Source organism: Euleptes europaea, chromosome 19 (assembly GCF_029931775.1).
Source record: "Euleptes europaea isolate rEulEur1 chromosome 19, rEulEur1.hap1, whole genome shotgun sequence".
Lineage (NCBI taxonomy): Eukaryota > Metazoa > Chordata > Lepidosauria > Squamata > Sphaerodactylidae > Euleptes > Euleptes europaea.
Window position 1 is genome coordinate 14,057,203 of NC_079330.1, and position 17,611 is coordinate 14,074,813.

General features: G+C 48.0%; 1 protein-coding gene across 1 annotated transcript in view; it reads right to left on the minus strand.

Annotated features, from left to right (window-relative positions):
- PLEKHG5 (pleckstrin homology and RhoGEF domain containing G5) overlaps positions 1-17,611 on the minus strand; it is a 98,803-nt gene that overhangs the window by 27,235 nt on the left and 53,957 nt on the right. Inside the window, exons 3-7 of the mRNA XM_056865076.1 lie at positions 5,121-5,244; positions 4,029-4,131; positions 3,588-3,648; positions 3,213-3,304; positions 1,828-1,964 (exon numbers count right to left, since the gene is read on the minus strand). Of these exons, the coding sequence (XP_056721054.1) occupies positions 1,828-1,964; positions 3,213-3,304; positions 3,588-3,648; positions 4,029-4,131; positions 5,121-5,244 (517 nt within the window). The remainder of the gene's footprint in view (positions 1-1,827; positions 1,965-3,212; positions 3,305-3,587; positions 3,649-4,028; positions 4,132-5,120; positions 5,245-17,611) is intronic.

Below are 17,611 nucleotides of genomic sequence, written 5' to 3' on the forward strand. Positions count from 1 at the left end.
CGCTGGACTCTTTGAGCAAATGGTGACCGGGCACGCCTGGCTGAGGATAAACACACAAGGTGTCAGTTGTGGGGAGAGGTAGGGAAGGAAATTGTAAGCAGGTTTGATTGTCCTTAAAAGGTAGAGATAGTTGACATATAAAAGCCCACTCTTCTTTTTCTGTGGGACCTAAGGGAGTTCTGCAAGGCCTGCAAAATAGAGATATTCCACCATACGTATGGTTGAGGACAGCTATGGTTTATGTCTGTGCTGGTCTCCCTATCCCTCCTCCCCCCTTTTTCCAATCTTGCTTTATTATTACATGGGGGAGCCTGAATGCCCTACAGGTGCTACGAAACCCAGATTTTATCACACAAGGGCGCCGTCGGTGTACTCATGCTCAGATACTAGGAGTGTGGGCATCGGTAGTGTAGTGGTTAAGAGAGGTGGTTTGAAGCAGTAGACGCTAATATGGAGAACCAGGTTTGATTCCCCACTCCTCCACATGAGCGGCAGACGCCAATCTGGTGAACCGGGCTGGTTTCCCCACTCCTCCACATGAAGCCAGCTGGGTGACCTTGGGCTAGTCACAGCTCTCTCAGCCCCACCTACCTCACAGGGTGTCTATTGTGGGGAGGGGAAGGTGATTGTAAGCTAGTTTGATTCTTCCTTAAGTGGTAGAGAATATAAAACCAACCTCTTCTTTTTCTTCTTTTTCTATTTATTATTCTATGCCTAATGACAATTATGGGGCTTTTATGTATTTATATTATTGAATGATTTTGTTGTGAGCTGCTCTGAGCCTGGCTTTGCTGGTTATAAACATGACAAAGGAAGGAAGGAAGGAAGGAAGGAAGGAAGGAAGGAAGGAAGGAAGGAAGGAAGGAAGGAAGGAAGGAAGGAAGGAAGGAAGGAAGGAAGGAAGGAAGGAAGGAAGGAAGGAAGGAAGGAAGGAAGGAAAAACTACCATGTGCCTGGAATGGCTTAACAAGGTAGCCCCATCCATCCTGGCAAGGGATCACCCAAGCAATTTTCTGGTCCCCTGGATTTCTGACCCACTGCAGAAAGGTTTCATCTCAGCTGAAGCAGACCCCTTTGTCTTTCATTCTCTCTGATCTATCTCTTTATGGCATATCTAGATGACTTTCCTCAAGGTGGATAACGAGATAAAATTACTGAAGTTTAAAACAAGCAAATCTGTTCTTACAGCACCTTTGGCATAATTCAGTCATGTGACTCCTGGAGAGAAGGTTAGAATCATAGAATTGGAAGGGGCCATACAGGCCCTCGAGTCCAACACCCCCCCCCCTCCATGCAGGATCTGCCTACAGGCAGAGGCTAATCTGGTGAACTGGATTTGATTCCCCACTCCTACACACCAAGCCAGCTGGGTGACCTTGGGCCAGTCACAGCTCTCTTAGAGCTCTCTCAGCCCCACCTACCTCACAGGGTGTCTGTTGTGGAAGGGGAAGGGAAGGTGAGTGTAAACCAGTTTGATTCTCCCTTAAGTGGTAGAGAAAGTCGGCATATAAAAACCAACTCTTCTTCTACTGGGTGGTCAGAGCATGACCCCAAGTCCCCACCAACACATTTTAAGGGGGTCAAGCAACCACTATGCTTTTCTTCATTAGATCATTCAACACACACAGACATACTCCTGCTGCCTCCAGTGGGTTAAATTCTTCCTTCTTCTCTGCTTTCCCCCACCCCATTCTCCTCATGGATCAAGCAATCCCAGGGGCTACAGTTGCAAAAGTAAAAACAAAAAATACGTGGGGTGCTGAACCCTATGCAAGGGAAGTGCGGGTCTCCTCACCACTGCAGAGAACCCAGCGCTGCAGCACCTACCTTTCACACGCAGGTAGTGGCCCCCGAATCGGTAGGCTTCAAAGTTGAGCGAGAGAGGCGTGTTGGACTGATCCAGGTAAATATCCACCTTCGACAGGTCGATGCCTTTCCTCTCGAACACAGGCAACAGTCCTTCACTGCAGCGAAGAAAAGAAAAGGAAGCCTGCCGATGGCATGTCCACTCCACAGAAGCAAGGGCCAGTAACTCGCACATACCACCACTCCCCAGTTTTGTCTGCCTTTGCCAGGAAATATCCTAGTAGCTAAAGCACCTCATGGTTGCCCAAAGTAGTGTAACTAGGTTGGGGCGACATTGGCACCCGGTCATGAGTGCAGAATGGGCATCAAAAATCACATGATATATTGGTGGGTATTCATGTACATTATATGCAGCTGTCTTTTGCAGTGTGGAATATGTTTGGATGACAGCAGGTGAAAAGGCAAGAGAGCAGTTTGCTTAGAGGCTTAGCATGGGCAGCAGGCCTGGCAAAATGGCCCCACTGTTCCAGACTGACTCCGCGCCTGCAGCCTAACACAATGAACAGCGTTCAGCCACTGCTTTTAGAAGAGAAAATCGGAAATGCGAAACTGGATGGCAGCAGACTTCATCCACGAATTTCACAGAGCAGGGCTTTCACACTTTCCCCTCCTCCTACAGCCTGCCAAATCCCCGCCCTCCCTCAATTTTATTCCTGGGGAGGTCAGTGGACCCTCAGGAACAGCACAGAGGACAAAGTGAGGGTCTTCAGTAGGAGGGTGGAATCTATGGAAATAGCCGTCATCTGCAAACGGAAGTACTGCTCCCATTTATATATCTGCAGGTAAGTTTTTCTGCATAACAAGTGCTGTACAGGAGAAGACTACGTGAGCCATGAAAATTCAGGATTTCACCTGCCAGTCATCCAGTGCCTTTGAGTTCCCAGGCAAGGAAGGTGGGAACAGGTGGACTTCTCACTGAGCAACTGGGTAGAATTCTGCAACCCACCTATCTGAATTAAGCAGCTTATGAGCACCGAAACTGTCTTGGGAAGAATCCCGTGCCATTACCCCATTGGCTGACGACTGAGATCCTGAAAACCCACAAGTAACCCGTCCCTGAGGCTGTTGTACTTTGGTCACCTTATGAGAAGACAAGAGTCACGGGAAAAGACAACCGTGCTAGGAAAAGCTGAAGGTAGCAGGAAAAGAGGAAGACCCAACAAGAGATGGATTGGCTCCATAAAGGAAGCCACGGCCCTCAATTTGCAAGATCTGAGCAAGGCTGTTAAGGATAGGACGTTTTGGAGGACAGTGATTCATAGGGTCACCATGAGTCGGAAGCCACTTGACGGCACTTAACACACACACACATGTCCCGCATCCCCAGCTAACTTTAATATCTTTACCCCAGGGACTTCTTCTTCATGGCTGGCACAATCTCCGTCTCGATGTCCACATTCAAATCAAACTTCAAGGTGAAGCATTCCTTGCTGGGATCCTAGGAGAGAGATTCAGCGGTTTAGCACAAGGAGACATGTTCTCAACCTCAAAGCATGGTTCAGCATTCATCAGCCCCCACCCCCCGCCCTTACAAGAGTTGCCTGCTTTAATTGGCACCTCAGTGGGAGAATTTGTTGGGGGGCAGGGACACATGAACACATGAAGCTGCCTTATACTAAATCAGACCCTTGGTCCATCGAAGACAGTATTGTTTACTCAGACCAGCAGTGGATTGCAGAGAGCGAGCGAGCAAGGCAGGAACAGAGGAAGAGCATCCTTACGTCTGTGTGCCGCCTCCTGGCCTTCTTCTTAGGCAACTTCAGCGCTGAACTTTTCTTATCCCTGCAAGAGACAAGCCAAGAGACGGATCTGGCCTTAACAAAAAGCTCTGCTCACTCTCTCCTCCACCATAACAGCACGAAGGCAAGCAAAGACATTTTTCAATGCAGGAAAGAGCTCTCCCACCTGCTCCTGGAGGATTTCAAATGCAGCATTTTGGAGCTTTTAGAAGTTTCTGATGGTGCAGGAGCACAGATCATATGTTTGAATGCTTCCCCACCCCCGTACCTTATCTTTTTAAAAGTACAACTCCCTGTGCATGAAAACCAGCATGTCAGAAAGAAAGCTATCTCAGAAATTTTCAGCCTGAGATGCTGATTTTCTAGATGCAGAGTTTTTTTCCTGAATTCAGCAGCGCCCAGGCCGGTTTTCCTCGCACCCACCCTCTTCCGTCCATCAGCCCTTCGTCATCCTCCTCCACATCTGAAGCAGGGCTGGTGCGTGGCGGACACGATCGTGTGGAGACATTCCGTGCCAGGACAGAACCTGAAAGGTGGAAGGAATGGATTTATGCATAGCAAGGCCCTCGGGGAGGGGGGGGGGTGCAGAGCCCCGGTCACATCCCTCCTCCCTCTGGGAGATTCAGGAGCGGAGACTGGGGAGGGCGGAGACTGGGGAGGAGTCGAACCTCAGCGGGGTATAATGCCCTTTGAGTCCACCTCCAAGGGAGTCATCTTCTCCAAAGGAACTGATCTTAGGAAATCAGCTGTAATTCTGGGAGATCTCCAGACCCCACATGGCAGCTGGCAAAACTAAGCATTTCAGTGGCTAGGAAACAATTTTAACCTGTTGTTACCCAGTAAGGGTCAGCAACTGGAGGTCCTCGGGACAAATCTAGCCACCTAAAAAGTTTGCTGACAGGAAGAAAGTAGATTCTTTGAAATGTGATGTTGGAAGAGAGTGTTACGGATACTGTGGACCACCAAAAAAACCCAAATAGGTGGGTTCTAGATCAAATCAAGCCTGAACTGTCCCTAGAAGCGAAAATGGCTAAACTGAGGCTATAGTACTTTGGTCACATTATGAGAAGACAAGAGTCACTGGAAAAGACAATAATGCTAGGAAAAGTTGAAGGTAGCAGAAAAAGAGGAAGACCCAACATGAGATGAACTGACCCTATAAAGGAAGCCATGGCCCTCAGTTTGCAAGACCTGAGCAAGGCTGTCAAAGACAGGACATTTTGTGGAACATTGATTCATAGGGACGTCATGAGTCGGAAGCGACTTGATGGCACTCAGAACACACAAAAAGTTCGCCCAACATCCGGCACAGAGTCACAAATTAATTCTGGGTTGTTTTTTTTTGAAAAATTGGTTCTAAAGCATTAACTGGTGGGTTTGATGGTTGCACAGGAAACCTTGGAAAGGTGATGTCTTTGGGGGTATCTGGGGAGGGAGGGCCAGGCCTTAACCATGCCGTGATCCTCCATAAACACACACACACATACACCCCGCACACAGCCTGGCCAGGGTCACCTTGCAAGTCGAAGCGGATGTGGCTGTCAAAATGCATGGTGCTGTGGAAGCGTCCGTCACAGGTCTCGCACAAGTGGAGGGGGCTGTTGTGGTTCAGCTGCTGGCACTCGGCATGGTGGCATACCTGGGAGCACGGGAAGGGAGACAAAGAGAGAGAAACCACCATTAGGCAAAAACAGAAGAACAGAAGAAAAGCCCTGCTGGATCAGACCAAAGGCCCATCAACTCCAGCAGCTTGTTCACAGTGGCCAACCAGATGCCTCTAGGAAGCCCACAAACAAGACAACTGCAGCAGCACCATCCTGCCTATGTTCTACAGCACCTAATATAATAGGCATGCTCCTCTGATCCTGGAGAGAACAGGTATGCATCATGACCAGTTTCCATAAGAACATAAGAAAAGCTCTGCTGGATCAGACCAAGGCCCACCAAGTCCAGCAGTCTGTTCACACAGTGGCCAACCAGGTGCCTCTAGGAGACCACAAACCAGATGACTGCAGCAGCATTGTCCTGCCTCTGTTCCATCATAGGCATGCTCCTCTGATCCTGGAGAGAATAGGTATGCATCATGACTAGTATTCATTTTTACTAATAGCCATGGATAGCCCTGTCCTCCATGAACATGTCCACTCCCCTCTTAAAGCCTTCCAAGCTGGCAGCCATCACCACATCCTGGGGTAGGGAGTTCCACAATTTAACTATGCAGTGGGGCTGAGAGAATTCTGAGAGAGCTATGACTGGCCCCAGGCCACCTAGTTGGCTTCATATAGAGGAGTGGGGAATCGAACCTGGTTCTCCAGATTAGAGTCCGCCGCTCATGTGGAGGAGCGGGGAATAAGACCATAAGAAAAGCCCTGCTGGATCATGCCAAGGCCTATCAAGTCCAGCTGTCTGTTAACACGGTGGCCAACCAGGTGCCTCTAGGAAGCCCACAAACAAGACAACTGCAGCAGCACCATCCTGCCTGTGTTCCACAGCACCTAATATATTCGGCATGCTCCTCTGATCCTGGAGAGAATAGGTATGCATCATGACTAGTATCCATTTGGACTAGTACTTCCCGGGTCATACTACAGGCCAGCTTCTAAATCAACAGGTCCCTTTAAGAGTTGCCTAGAAGAAGATTCTTTCCAAGAAGAATCTTTTGAAGAAGAACCTACAGTTTTAGAAAGTGAAGTGAAAGATGCATTGAGAGCAATCGGAAGAAACAAATCACCAGGAGCAGATGGAATATCAATAGAGCTATTCCAAGCCATAGAAACGGTGTCATAGAAATCTTGACAAGAATATGCCAACAGATATGGAAAACAAAACAATGGCCTACAGACTGGAAACGATCCATTTACATTCCAATTCCCAAGAAAGGAGACATCAAAGTCTGCAGCAACTATCGGACCATTGCATTAATTTCTCATGCAAGTAAAGTGATGCTCAAAATCTTACAGCAAAGGCTGTTACCATATATAGAATGAGAAATGCCTGATGTTCAAGCTGGTTTCAGAAAAGGAAGAGGCACTAGAGAACATATTGCAAATATACGCTGGTTACTGGAGCATACGAGAGAATTTCAGAAGAAAATCAGCTTGTGTTTCATAGATTACAGCAAAGCTTTTGACTGTGTGGATCATGAAAAGCTATGGCTGGTTTTAAAGGAAACGGGTGTGCCACTACATCTGATCATTTTGATGTGCAACCTGTACTCTGGGCAAGAGGCCACAGTTAGAACAGAATATGGAGAAACGGAATGGTTTCCAATTGGCAAAGGTGTCAGACAAGGATGTATTTTATCTCCCTATCTCTTCAATCTATATGCAGAACATATAATTAGGAAAGATGGATTAGATTTAGATGAAGGTGGAGTGAAAATTGGAGGGAGGAACATTAATAATTTGAGATATGCTGATGACACTACATTATTGGCAGAAAATAGTGAAGATTTGAAACGACTACTGCTGAAAGTTAAAAGAGAAAGTGCCAAAGCAGGACTACAGCTGAACATCAAGAAAACAAAAGTAATGACTACAGGAGAATTACACATCTTTAAGATTGACTATGAGGAAATTGAAACTGTTGAAGACTTTCTATTCCTTGGCTCCACCATCAACCAAAAGGGAGACTGCAGCCAAAAAATCAGAAGGAATATTGTCGAAGGCTTTCAAGGTCAGAGTTCATTCATTCTTGTAGGTTATCCGGGCTGTGTGACCGTGGTCTTGGTATTTTCTTTCCTGACGTTTCGCCAGCAGCTGTGGCAAGCATCTTCAGAGGAGTAACACTGAAGGCTGCCACAGCTGCTGGCGAAACGTCAGGAAAGAAAATACCAAGACCACGGTCACACAGCCTGGATAACCTACAAGAACCAAATCAGAAGGAGATTGAGACTGGGAAGGGCAGCCATGAAGGAGCTAGAAAAGATTTTGAAGTGTAAGGATGTGTCACTGGCCACCAAGACTAGATTAATTCATGCCATCGTATTCCCTATTACTATGTATGGGTGTGAAAGCTGGACAGTGAAGAAAGCTGATAGGAAGAAAATAGATTCCTCTGAAATGTGGTGTTGGAGGAGAGTGTTACGGATTCCGTGGACTGCCAAAAAACAAATCAGTGGGTTATAGATCAAATCAAGCCTGAACTGACCCTAGAAGCTAAAATGACTAAACTGAGGCTATCGTATTTTGGTCCCATCATGAGACGACAAGAGTCACTGGAAAAGACAGTCATGCTAGGAAAAGTTGAAGGCAACAGGAAAAGAGGAAGACCCAACAAGAGGTGGATTGGACTCAATAAAGGAAGCCACAGCCTTCAATTTGCAAGATCTGAGCAAGGCTGTCAAAGATAGGACATTTTGGAGGACTTTCATTCATAGTGTCGCCATGAGTCGGAAGTGATTTGACGGCACTTAATACACACACACACAGAAGAAGAGCAATTCAGCACATGCCATTTCTCATGCAGGGATGTGTACGAAAGAAGAAAGAAACAACCACCAGCATCTCCTCTTCTGCACTGCTTGGAAAGGTGTAGAGCTCTTGCCCTCCATTGGATTCCCCCACCAGTGCAGACAAATGCCATGCTGAAGCGATGCCTCCAGGCTGGCTGTAGAAGAGGCCGCAGGGTCGGCGTTGGCCTATCGGTGTCCCCCTCGCAGGGCAAAGGAAACGAGTGTCTGCTGCAGAACAATGCTCCGGCAGCCAGAGCGTTTCCTCCGATTGTGAGCAGAGGCCGTACTGTGCCCAGGGCAGTTCGGCATCGATTGGAGGGGGGGGGAGTTATTTTTAAATGCACAGCCAGGCCCCTGGGGAGGAGGGGGGTGCTGCTCGGTGCCCTGTGACCTTTCAGCCTGAGCACAACAATGCCCGTGGATGGCAACAAAGGAAGATCTCTGGAGGCTGCCTGAATCAGCTGCAATCCATGTCTCACTTCCCTGGGGAGGGGGGGAAAGAGGGTAGACAGAGCGTCCTCCACCTCCTTTGGCTTACATTTCCAAAACAAGAATTTCCAAAATAAGAAGCCACTGTCTAATAACCTATAGTCAATCAAAGCCAGTGTAGTCTACAATCTGAGAGCATGCAGAAGGTCCCAGGTTCAATCCGCGGCATCTCCAATTAAAGGGACCAGGCAAGTAGGTGATGTGAAAGACCTCTGCCTGAGACCCTGGAAAGCCCCTGCCGGTCTGAGTAGCCTGAAGAAGAGAAGACTGAGAGGGAATATGATAGCCCTCTTCAAGTACTTGAAGGGCTGTCCTATAGAGGAGGGTGCTGAGTTGTTTTCTGTTGCCCCAGAAGGTCGGACCAGAACGAATGGGTTGAAATTAAATCAAAAGAGTTTCCTTCGAGACATTAGGAAGAATTTTCTAACAGTTAGAGAGGATCCTCAGTGGAACAGGCTTCCTCAGGAGGTGGTAAGCTCTCCTTCTCTGGAGGTTTTTAAGAAGAGGTTAGATGGCCATCTGTCAGCAATGCTGATTCTATGACTTTAGGCAGTTCATGAGAGGGAGGGGATCTTGGGCATCTTCTGGGCATGGAGTAGGGGTCACTGGGGGGGTACTGGGGAGGTAGTTGTGAAATTCCTGCATTGTGCAGGGGGTTGGACTAGATGACCCTGGTGGTCCCTTCCAACTCTATGATTCTATGATTCTAAGTGGGGACGCTAATAACTGAATTTACAATTTTGTGCACCTAAGGAAATGTATAGGTGCAAGTCCAGCAGGGGGCGACGCAGCACAGCCCACTGGGGTGACCTTTCCTAGAACTTCAACTGTTCAGATCTGAAGTTTTCAGATCGCTGAATAATGCACTTTCAGTTTTCAATGCATTTTGCAACTGGATTCTAGAAAAAATTACTTGCAAATGATCATAAGCTTGTGTGGGGCTTGGGGAGGGGCTGTGGCTCAGTGGTAGAGCACCTGTTTGGCATGCAGAAGGTCCCAGGTTCAATCCCCGGCATCTCCAGTTAAAGGGACTAGGCAAGTAGGTGATGTGAAAGACCTCTGCCTGAGACCCTGGAGAGCCGCTACCGGTCTGAGTAGACAATACTGACATTGATGGACCAAGGGTCTGATTCAGTATAAGGCAGTTTCATGAGTTCATGTGTGTGTCAAAGCATCAAACTGCCATGCTGTAGACTCCTGGAGCGTTTCTTAAAAGGCTTCAAAATGAAATCTGCTTTCAGCAATCAATGACTACTGCATAGCTAACATGCTATGTTGGATATATTCTCAGAGACTTTTGTTTTATGGTTTCCTGCCTTGGGAACCCTATTTGGGTAGAAAGGCAGCAAAGAAATGTTTTAGAAACATTTCTATATAAATAACGAAATACAATGTTTACTTATAAATATTTTTATATTTATGAATACAATGATAAAAATTATATGGTGTGTGCATTAAAACACATGAAATTCCATTGCACAGTCTGTCTACCATATCTGGTCAGGCACCCATCTCTATCACAGATCAACTGTTGAAAACCGAATCTAGTATCATAGGACGTCAAATTACAGGTGCCAAATATTCAAAACACACACAGAAAATGCCCAGCTAGAACAGAATCACAGAGTTGGAAGGGACCTCCAGGGTCATCTAGTCCAACCCCCTGCACAATGCAGGAAATTCACAGCTACCTCCCCCACACACATGCCCAGTGACCCCTACTCCATGCCCAGAAGATGACAAACAAAAATCCTCCAATCTGGCCTGGAGGAAAATGCTTCCTGACCCCCAAGTGGTGATCGGCAATACTCAGGCCATGTAAGAAAGGGCCACAAGAGCCAAACCCTAATGAAACCCTTCCTGCCCTCCCTCTCATGTTCTGCCCAAGTTCACAGAATCAGTGTTGCTGACAGACGGCCATCTAGCCTCTGCTTAAAAACCTCCAAAGAAGGATAAAGTACAGCACTGAGAACTACTTGACAGTAAAACTGGTAGCTGAGAAGGGGTTCAGCTCTAATCGACCCTTCAGATCTTAACACAATATAATTAATCAAGTGGCATGTTTTCCCTGCCTTTCCCACATTAGCTATTTATTTAGATATTTATATTACCTCTCAACAACAGCCTAGGGATTTAGGGTCCATAGGAAATCTAACGGAATTTCGAAATTCAAATGCTGATGGTGAAATCTCACTCTGAAGTTCACCCCTCAAATTCCAGAGTTGAAATCTGGCATTTCGACTTGAAATTTCACTCTTCGATAATTAATTGAATGGCACCAATATAAAACTGAGAGCCAGTAGGGTGCAGTGGTAAGAAGACCGGACGAAGACTGGGGGAGACCTGGGTGCAAATCCTCTCACTGGGTGACCTCGGGCCAGTCTCTCTCACTCAACCTAACCTACCTCACAGGGCTGTCGCAAAGATGGGGAGGATGCATGTATACCGTTAGGGCTGCCAACCTCCAGTTGGGGCCTAGAAATCTCCCAGAATTATGGCTCATCTTCAAACTACAGAGATCAGTTCTCCAGGAGGAAACAGCAGCTTTGGAGGGAGGACTATGGCATTGGGGAGGGATCGTGGCTCAGTGGTAGAGCATCTACTTGGCATGAAGAAGGTCTCAGGTCCAATCCCCGGCATCTCCAGTTAAAGGGACTAGGCAGGTAGCTGATGGGAAAGACCCCTGTCTAAGACCCTGGAGAGCCACTGCCCGTCTGAGTAGACAATACTGACTTTGATGGACCCAGGGTTTGATTCAGTATAAGGCTACCTCGTGTGTTCATGTGTGTTCATTATGCCCTGTAGCGGTATATATGATATCACTAATATTTTCTTGCTGAGTGTGCAAGGTAACGGAGAGTTCAAGCACTTGTCAAACGTCAATGAACTTTGTTTACTTCGAGTTGCCTTCCCCTTGGACAGTTAATCGAAACAGTTACAGAACAGTTAAATTAATTGCTTTTTAACAGAGGTTAAGAGTTGAGATTGGCCTCCTTATCTTGCTATATCAGATGTGACTCATATGCACATGCTGATTGGCTCAGTTGAATTTACATTTATCTCATTGAGTTATGAACCAATCAGTTATCTACATAATAACCACATGCTTATGACAGAATAGATTTAGAGAAAGACAAGATTGATATTTTTCTATAAATATGCACTTTTGTGACTAATAAATCAGGTTTCTCTAGATGGAAGTCTCAGAAGTCTAGGTGAGATTTCGGGGTGGGTAACTTGGGCCTTTGATAATCCCTAAAAGCTGAAATCTGATTTGCTTTTAAAACTATTACTTGCTGTAATACGATTAAGCAATGCTAGGAACTTTGCTAATTTTAGTATTTCTCTTCCCAGTAATTCCAGGGTTAACTTTTTCACACCTGTCTTGTTTTTCTGTCTTGCTCAATAAAAAGAATATTTTCCTTTCTCAATAAATGATAAAAAGTTTCCGCAGCTGTTCCATCTGGTTTGCTGGTTAATCGTTCAAAGAACTGAACTCACCCCCCTTACACTTTTGCATGATCAGAATTAAAGGTTGTTAATCACCCTTAATAGATAAATCCTGGAGAACTCTGCCGCTAAAAGGTTTTGCACAGGTAAAGCCTTTAAAAGTGTTTAGTGCAGGTCCTCTAATTGGATGCCGGAGGGAATCTCTCCTTACACCCCACTGGGATTCCTCCCATCCCCAAACCCTGCCTTCCCCAGGCTCCCCCCCTCCAAAATCTCCAGGAATTTCCCAACCTGAAGTTGGATACCTTGAGCTCCTAGGAGGAAGGATGGGATTTAAAACACGCTATTAACACTTTCAGCTGTCCAACCTTATCAAATATACACCGCTAGGGTTGCCCAGCTCCAGGTACTAGCTGGAGATCTCCTGCTATGACAACTGATCTCCAGCCGATAGAGATCAGTTCACCTGGAGAAAATGGCGGCTTCGGCCATTGGCCTCTAGGGCATTGAAGTCCCTCCCCTCCCCAAACCACACCCTACTCAGGCTCCGCCCTCAAAACCTCCAGGTATTTCCCAACCCGGAGCTGGCAACCCTATCCATCAAGTTCAGCGCTATCTACCCTGACCAGCAGCAGCTCTCTAGGGTCATAGGGGGAGGCCTTTCACATCACCCGATGCTGGGGTGGGATTGAACCTGGGACCTCCTGCATGCAAAGCAGATGCTCTGCTACTCAGCCTTGGCTCCACCCTACAGGAATACCAAAGAGCATTTTAAATAGCCAAAAGGGGAGAGAGGGCATCCGAGCCTTGTATAAGTTTCTGCCCTTCCACAGGAAGCAAACAGGATTGCGCAAAGGAACAGAGGGGGTTCATTTACATGTATTTACTTCCGTTATACCCTGCCTTTCTTCTAAGGTTGCCAGGTCCCTCTTCGCCACCTGAGGGAGATTTTTGGGGTGGAGCCTGGGGGTGGAGTTTGGGGAGGGGAGGGACTTCAATGGCATAGAGTCCAATTGCCAAAGAGGCCATTTTCTCCAGGTGAACTGATCTATCGGCTGGAGATCAGTTGTAATAGTAGGAGATCTCCAGCTAGCACCTGGAGGTGCAAGCAAAAAAAACAGCACGATGGCTCAGTATCAAAAATGTAATAACAAACCAAACAATGGAATATGCGCAGACACACTAACAACGCACAATAATAATGCACAGAATATACACAATGTGGCAAAAGTGAAGACTAACAGCAGATGAACTGATAACAAATACATAATGAACACACAATGTTGTTATCAGTTCATCTGCTATTAAGTCTTCACCTTGCCACATTGTGAATACTCTGTGCATTATTATTGTGTATTGTTAGTGTGTCTGTGCATGTTACATTGTTTGGTTTGCTATTACATTTTTCAATATTGAGTCATCGTGCTGTTTTTTGGTTCGTACCTGGAGGTTGGAAACCCTACTTTCTCCCCAAAGGGGGACCCAAAGCGGCTTCCATTCTTCTCCTCCCCTCCACTTTATCCTCACAACAACCCTGTGAGGTAGGTTAGGCCGAGAGTGTGCGACTGGCCCAAGGCCACTCGGCAAACTTCCACAGCAGAGCAGTGGCTTCAGCCTGGCTCTCCCAAATCCTAGCCCCACACTCTAACGCCAACGCCAACCCTGGCTCTCTACTATACCGCACTGGCTCTCTATATGAGGCTACCACCCTGCAGACTACCTTGGATTTCTGGAAGTATCCAAATATCGAAGGGCCTTCACTCTGGCATAAGAAGGACATAAGAACATAAGAAAGGCCCTGCTGGATAAGACCCAGGCCCATCAAGTCCAGCAGTCTGTTCACACAGTGGCCAACCAGGTGCTTCTAGGAAGCCACTAACAAGACGAGTGCAGCAGCACCATCCTGCCTGTGTTGCACCGCACCCAAAATAATAGGCATGCTCCTCTGATACTAGAGAGAACAGGTATGCAGCATGACCAGCATCCATTCCAACTAATAGCCATGAATACCCCTTTCCTCCATGAACATGTCCACTCCCCTCTTAAAGCCCTCCAGGCTGGCAGCCATCACCACATCCTGGTGCAGGGAGTTCCACAATTTAACTATGCGTTGTGTGAAAAAATACTTCCTTTTGTTTTGAATCTCTCACCCTCCAGCTTTAGCAGATGATCCCATGTTCTAATATTATGGGAGAGGGAGAAATCAAGTTTTATTTGGCACGTTTCAACGCCTTACCTTCAGCTCTCCTGGAAGGCAGGTATCTCCGTACTCCCTTTCATCAACGACTATGCCCATGCAAAACAGAGAAAGTGGCAAACAATAGAACATGTTCTGCCGCAATATCCCTTCTACAGCGGCATAAGATCGCAGTGCATTCTCCCCATATCGTCATCCTTTCCTGGGAGACGGGAAGAAGCTAAAGTTTCCCTTCTCTTAGCAGACTCCTCTCGGGAGATAACCACTCGAGTAGCCAAATTCTGCCTCCGGTCTAGTGGGATTCGTAAACGGCTGACTGAAAACCCTTCCCCACAGAAGATCTTTCCTCCTCTTCTTCAAACCATCCCTCCCAGAATCATCAACTTTTATTATTTCATTTTATTATTTCAACCTAACTTTGATTTTTATTCAGAGCTGATATTGTACCGAAATAAAACTTGATTGATTGATATGAGGCTACCTTACCCAGTCTTTTTTTTTCTTCCTGCCCTACTTACATAATGGCCTTTCCCCCCCCCCCCAAAGTCCTGGAGCTCTTGCAGCTGTCTTTCCAGGGTTTGCACCATGTTCCAGACAAGCAGAGGCCCGCTGGATCTCTCCCCTAGCATCTCCCCCAGAAAGGCCAAGCAGACAGGCCGGCATCTACCCTTCTTAGGCCACCCGGTTCCCATCGAACAGATGAAAGGCTGTCTGCCGGCCAGATGCGAGAGCGAGGGGGGGGCTGCTGAAAGGGCAGCAGCTGCCAGAACACCCTCCCACGCCCCTGTGTTCCCAGGGTGTTTTGTGGCCGGCTGGCCGGGCAAGTTCCAGGAAAGCCCACCAAAGGCGATCCCAAAGTCCTCGTGCTGCTGCGGCTCATCCCTGTGTGCAGGAAGGGAACGTGTAAATATTTGCAGTCTCCAGAAGGCACCGGGTCCCATAGGAACAAGGCAGAAAATGGGCGGAGCAGGGAACCGACAACCTTGCACCGAGACCCATCAGCTGCGATAAGAAGCTCTGGACAGATGAAGGGGGGAATCAGCAGGTGGCTCTTTCTCGGGACCTAGGATGGGAAAAGCCCACAGCCTTGGCTCGGTTCCCAGGGCGAGCCAGCCAAACTCCCCGGAGAGATTCAGAAAATCACCCGGGGCAGGGAGGGAGGGGAAGAGAGCCACCAAGAGCCACAGCTGCTCCTGAGACCACTGCTGAATTTTTAAACTGCGGCATGGCCGGTGTGAAAGCAAACGCCACCCATGCATAGGCCTGTGGGTACAAACAGTGACTCTCCTTTAAGAAAAAGGTCCATCCTGGGAAGAGTGAAAGCCGCAACTCCCCGGACCCCAGACTTACCCCCTCTCCGGCCACAGCTGTCTCCCTGGCCCTCCGGCTCCACCGGGCCAGTCCATCTGGACCACGGCAGAAACGGTAGCGCCTCCCAGGCTCCGGAGCCTCGGGCCAAGCCGCGGCGAAGCTCAGCTGACTCACCGCCGTCGGAGGGCTCCAGGGTGGAATCTCTGATGTGACAAGAGGCTGACTAAGCAGGTGGGGCATCTGTGGGGTATGCAGTGAGTAAGGGTTGGCCAACCCGCTCCCTGCCAGCCTGGGCTCAGACAAAGCGGCAATTTGCGGCTGGCTCAGAGCACAGCTGAGCGGCTGCAGCCGCCTGCCTGCCTGCAGGTACTTGCCTCGGCCTTGGCCTTCCTCTCGCCCGCCCCCACTTTCTGCCAGAGACTCTCCTTGCTGGAAATTAAGCTGCACGCTCTGGCAGAGACATACCTCAACTCCAGCAGCGGTAACCAGCACCAGGAGCATCAGGTTTCCGGAAATGCTCTCTCTGTCTCTCATGCGTGCGCACCCAATTCTGAGGCCTCACACAAACACAGGTCGTTCTGGATGCCTCCTCGGCTGTGAGCCAACCAAGGGCCTAGACAAGCCTCTCTGTTTGTTTGTTTGCTCTAGGCAAAAAAAAAATCGATTCCTTTATTCACACACATCTGCAGTCTGAGCTGATGCAGCCAGAGAAGGGGAGAATTGTGTTTCCTCCTCAAAAAGCATTAAAAAAAAAATTACAACCCCTTGCCCCTGTCCAAACAAGAGAACTGAATAAAGAACGTAAGAACATGAGAAAAGCACTGCTGGATCAGACCAAGGCCCATCAAGTCCAGCAGTCTGTTCACACAGTGGCCAACCAGCTGCCTCTAGGAAGCCCATAAGCAAGATGAATAGGTATGCATCATGACTAGTATTCATTTGGACTAGTAGCCATGGATATCCCTCTCCTCCATGAACATGTCCGCTCCCCTCTTCAAGCCCTCTTAAAGCGGCATTATCCTGCCTGTGCTCCACAGCACCTAATATAATAGGCATGCTCCTCTGATCCTGGAGAGAACAGGTATGCATCATGACCAGTGTGCATCATGACTAGAACATAAGAACGTGAGAAAAGCCATGCTGGATCAGACCAAGGCCCGTCAAGTCAAGCAGTCTGTTCACACAGCGGCCAACCAGGTGCCTCTAGGAAGCCCACAAGCAAGACGACTGCAGCAGCATTCTCCTGCCTGTGTTCCACAGCACCTAATATCATAGGCCTGCTCCTCTGATACTGGAGAGAACAGGTATGCCTCATGACCAGCATTCATTTTGACTAGTAGCCATGGATAGCCCTCTCCTCCAGGAATGTGTCCACTCCCTTCTTAAAGCCTTCCAAGTTGGTAGCCATAAGAAAAGCCCTGCTGGATCAGACCAAGGCCCATCAAGTCCAGCCGTCTGCTCACACAGTGGCCAACCAGCTGCAAGATGAATGCAGCATTGTTATCCTACCCGGGATCTACAGCACCTAATATAATAGGCATGCTCCTCTGAGACTATAGAAAGGAATGCCAATGATTTGGCCAAGGTACTAGCAGAAGAGCTAGACATCCTTTTTCTCACTGTACATATTAGTGAAATAGTGGCTATTTTTTAAAAAATGTAGCCATTGAGACTCAATCTTCCCAGATGCCGAAAGAACTCCGTTAACCCACAAGCATAATATATATTTTGTCTTAATGACTATAATTTGTTTTAACAACTGCATTACTGAAAGGCCTGTTTACCGTACAATAAAGACGATGATGAAGGCCAATGATCCGCATCATGGTGCCCAGGGGGGGCCACGGTGGCATTATACCCCACTGAGGTCCCCGTCCTCCTCAAACCCCACCTTCCGCCGCCACACCAAATCTCCGGGAATTTCCCAGCCCGGAGTTGGCAACCCTAGGAGGAGGGATGTTCCCTCAAAAGGTTTTTCCTGCCAGGCTGCGGGCCCTGGAAATCTGCTGCCCGAGGCCATGGCCCGGTGCTCACTACTAGGTTGGGCCAGCCCTTAAGTCTATGAGGCAGTCACCCCACCGCCTGCACACGTCTCCTCCTCACAGC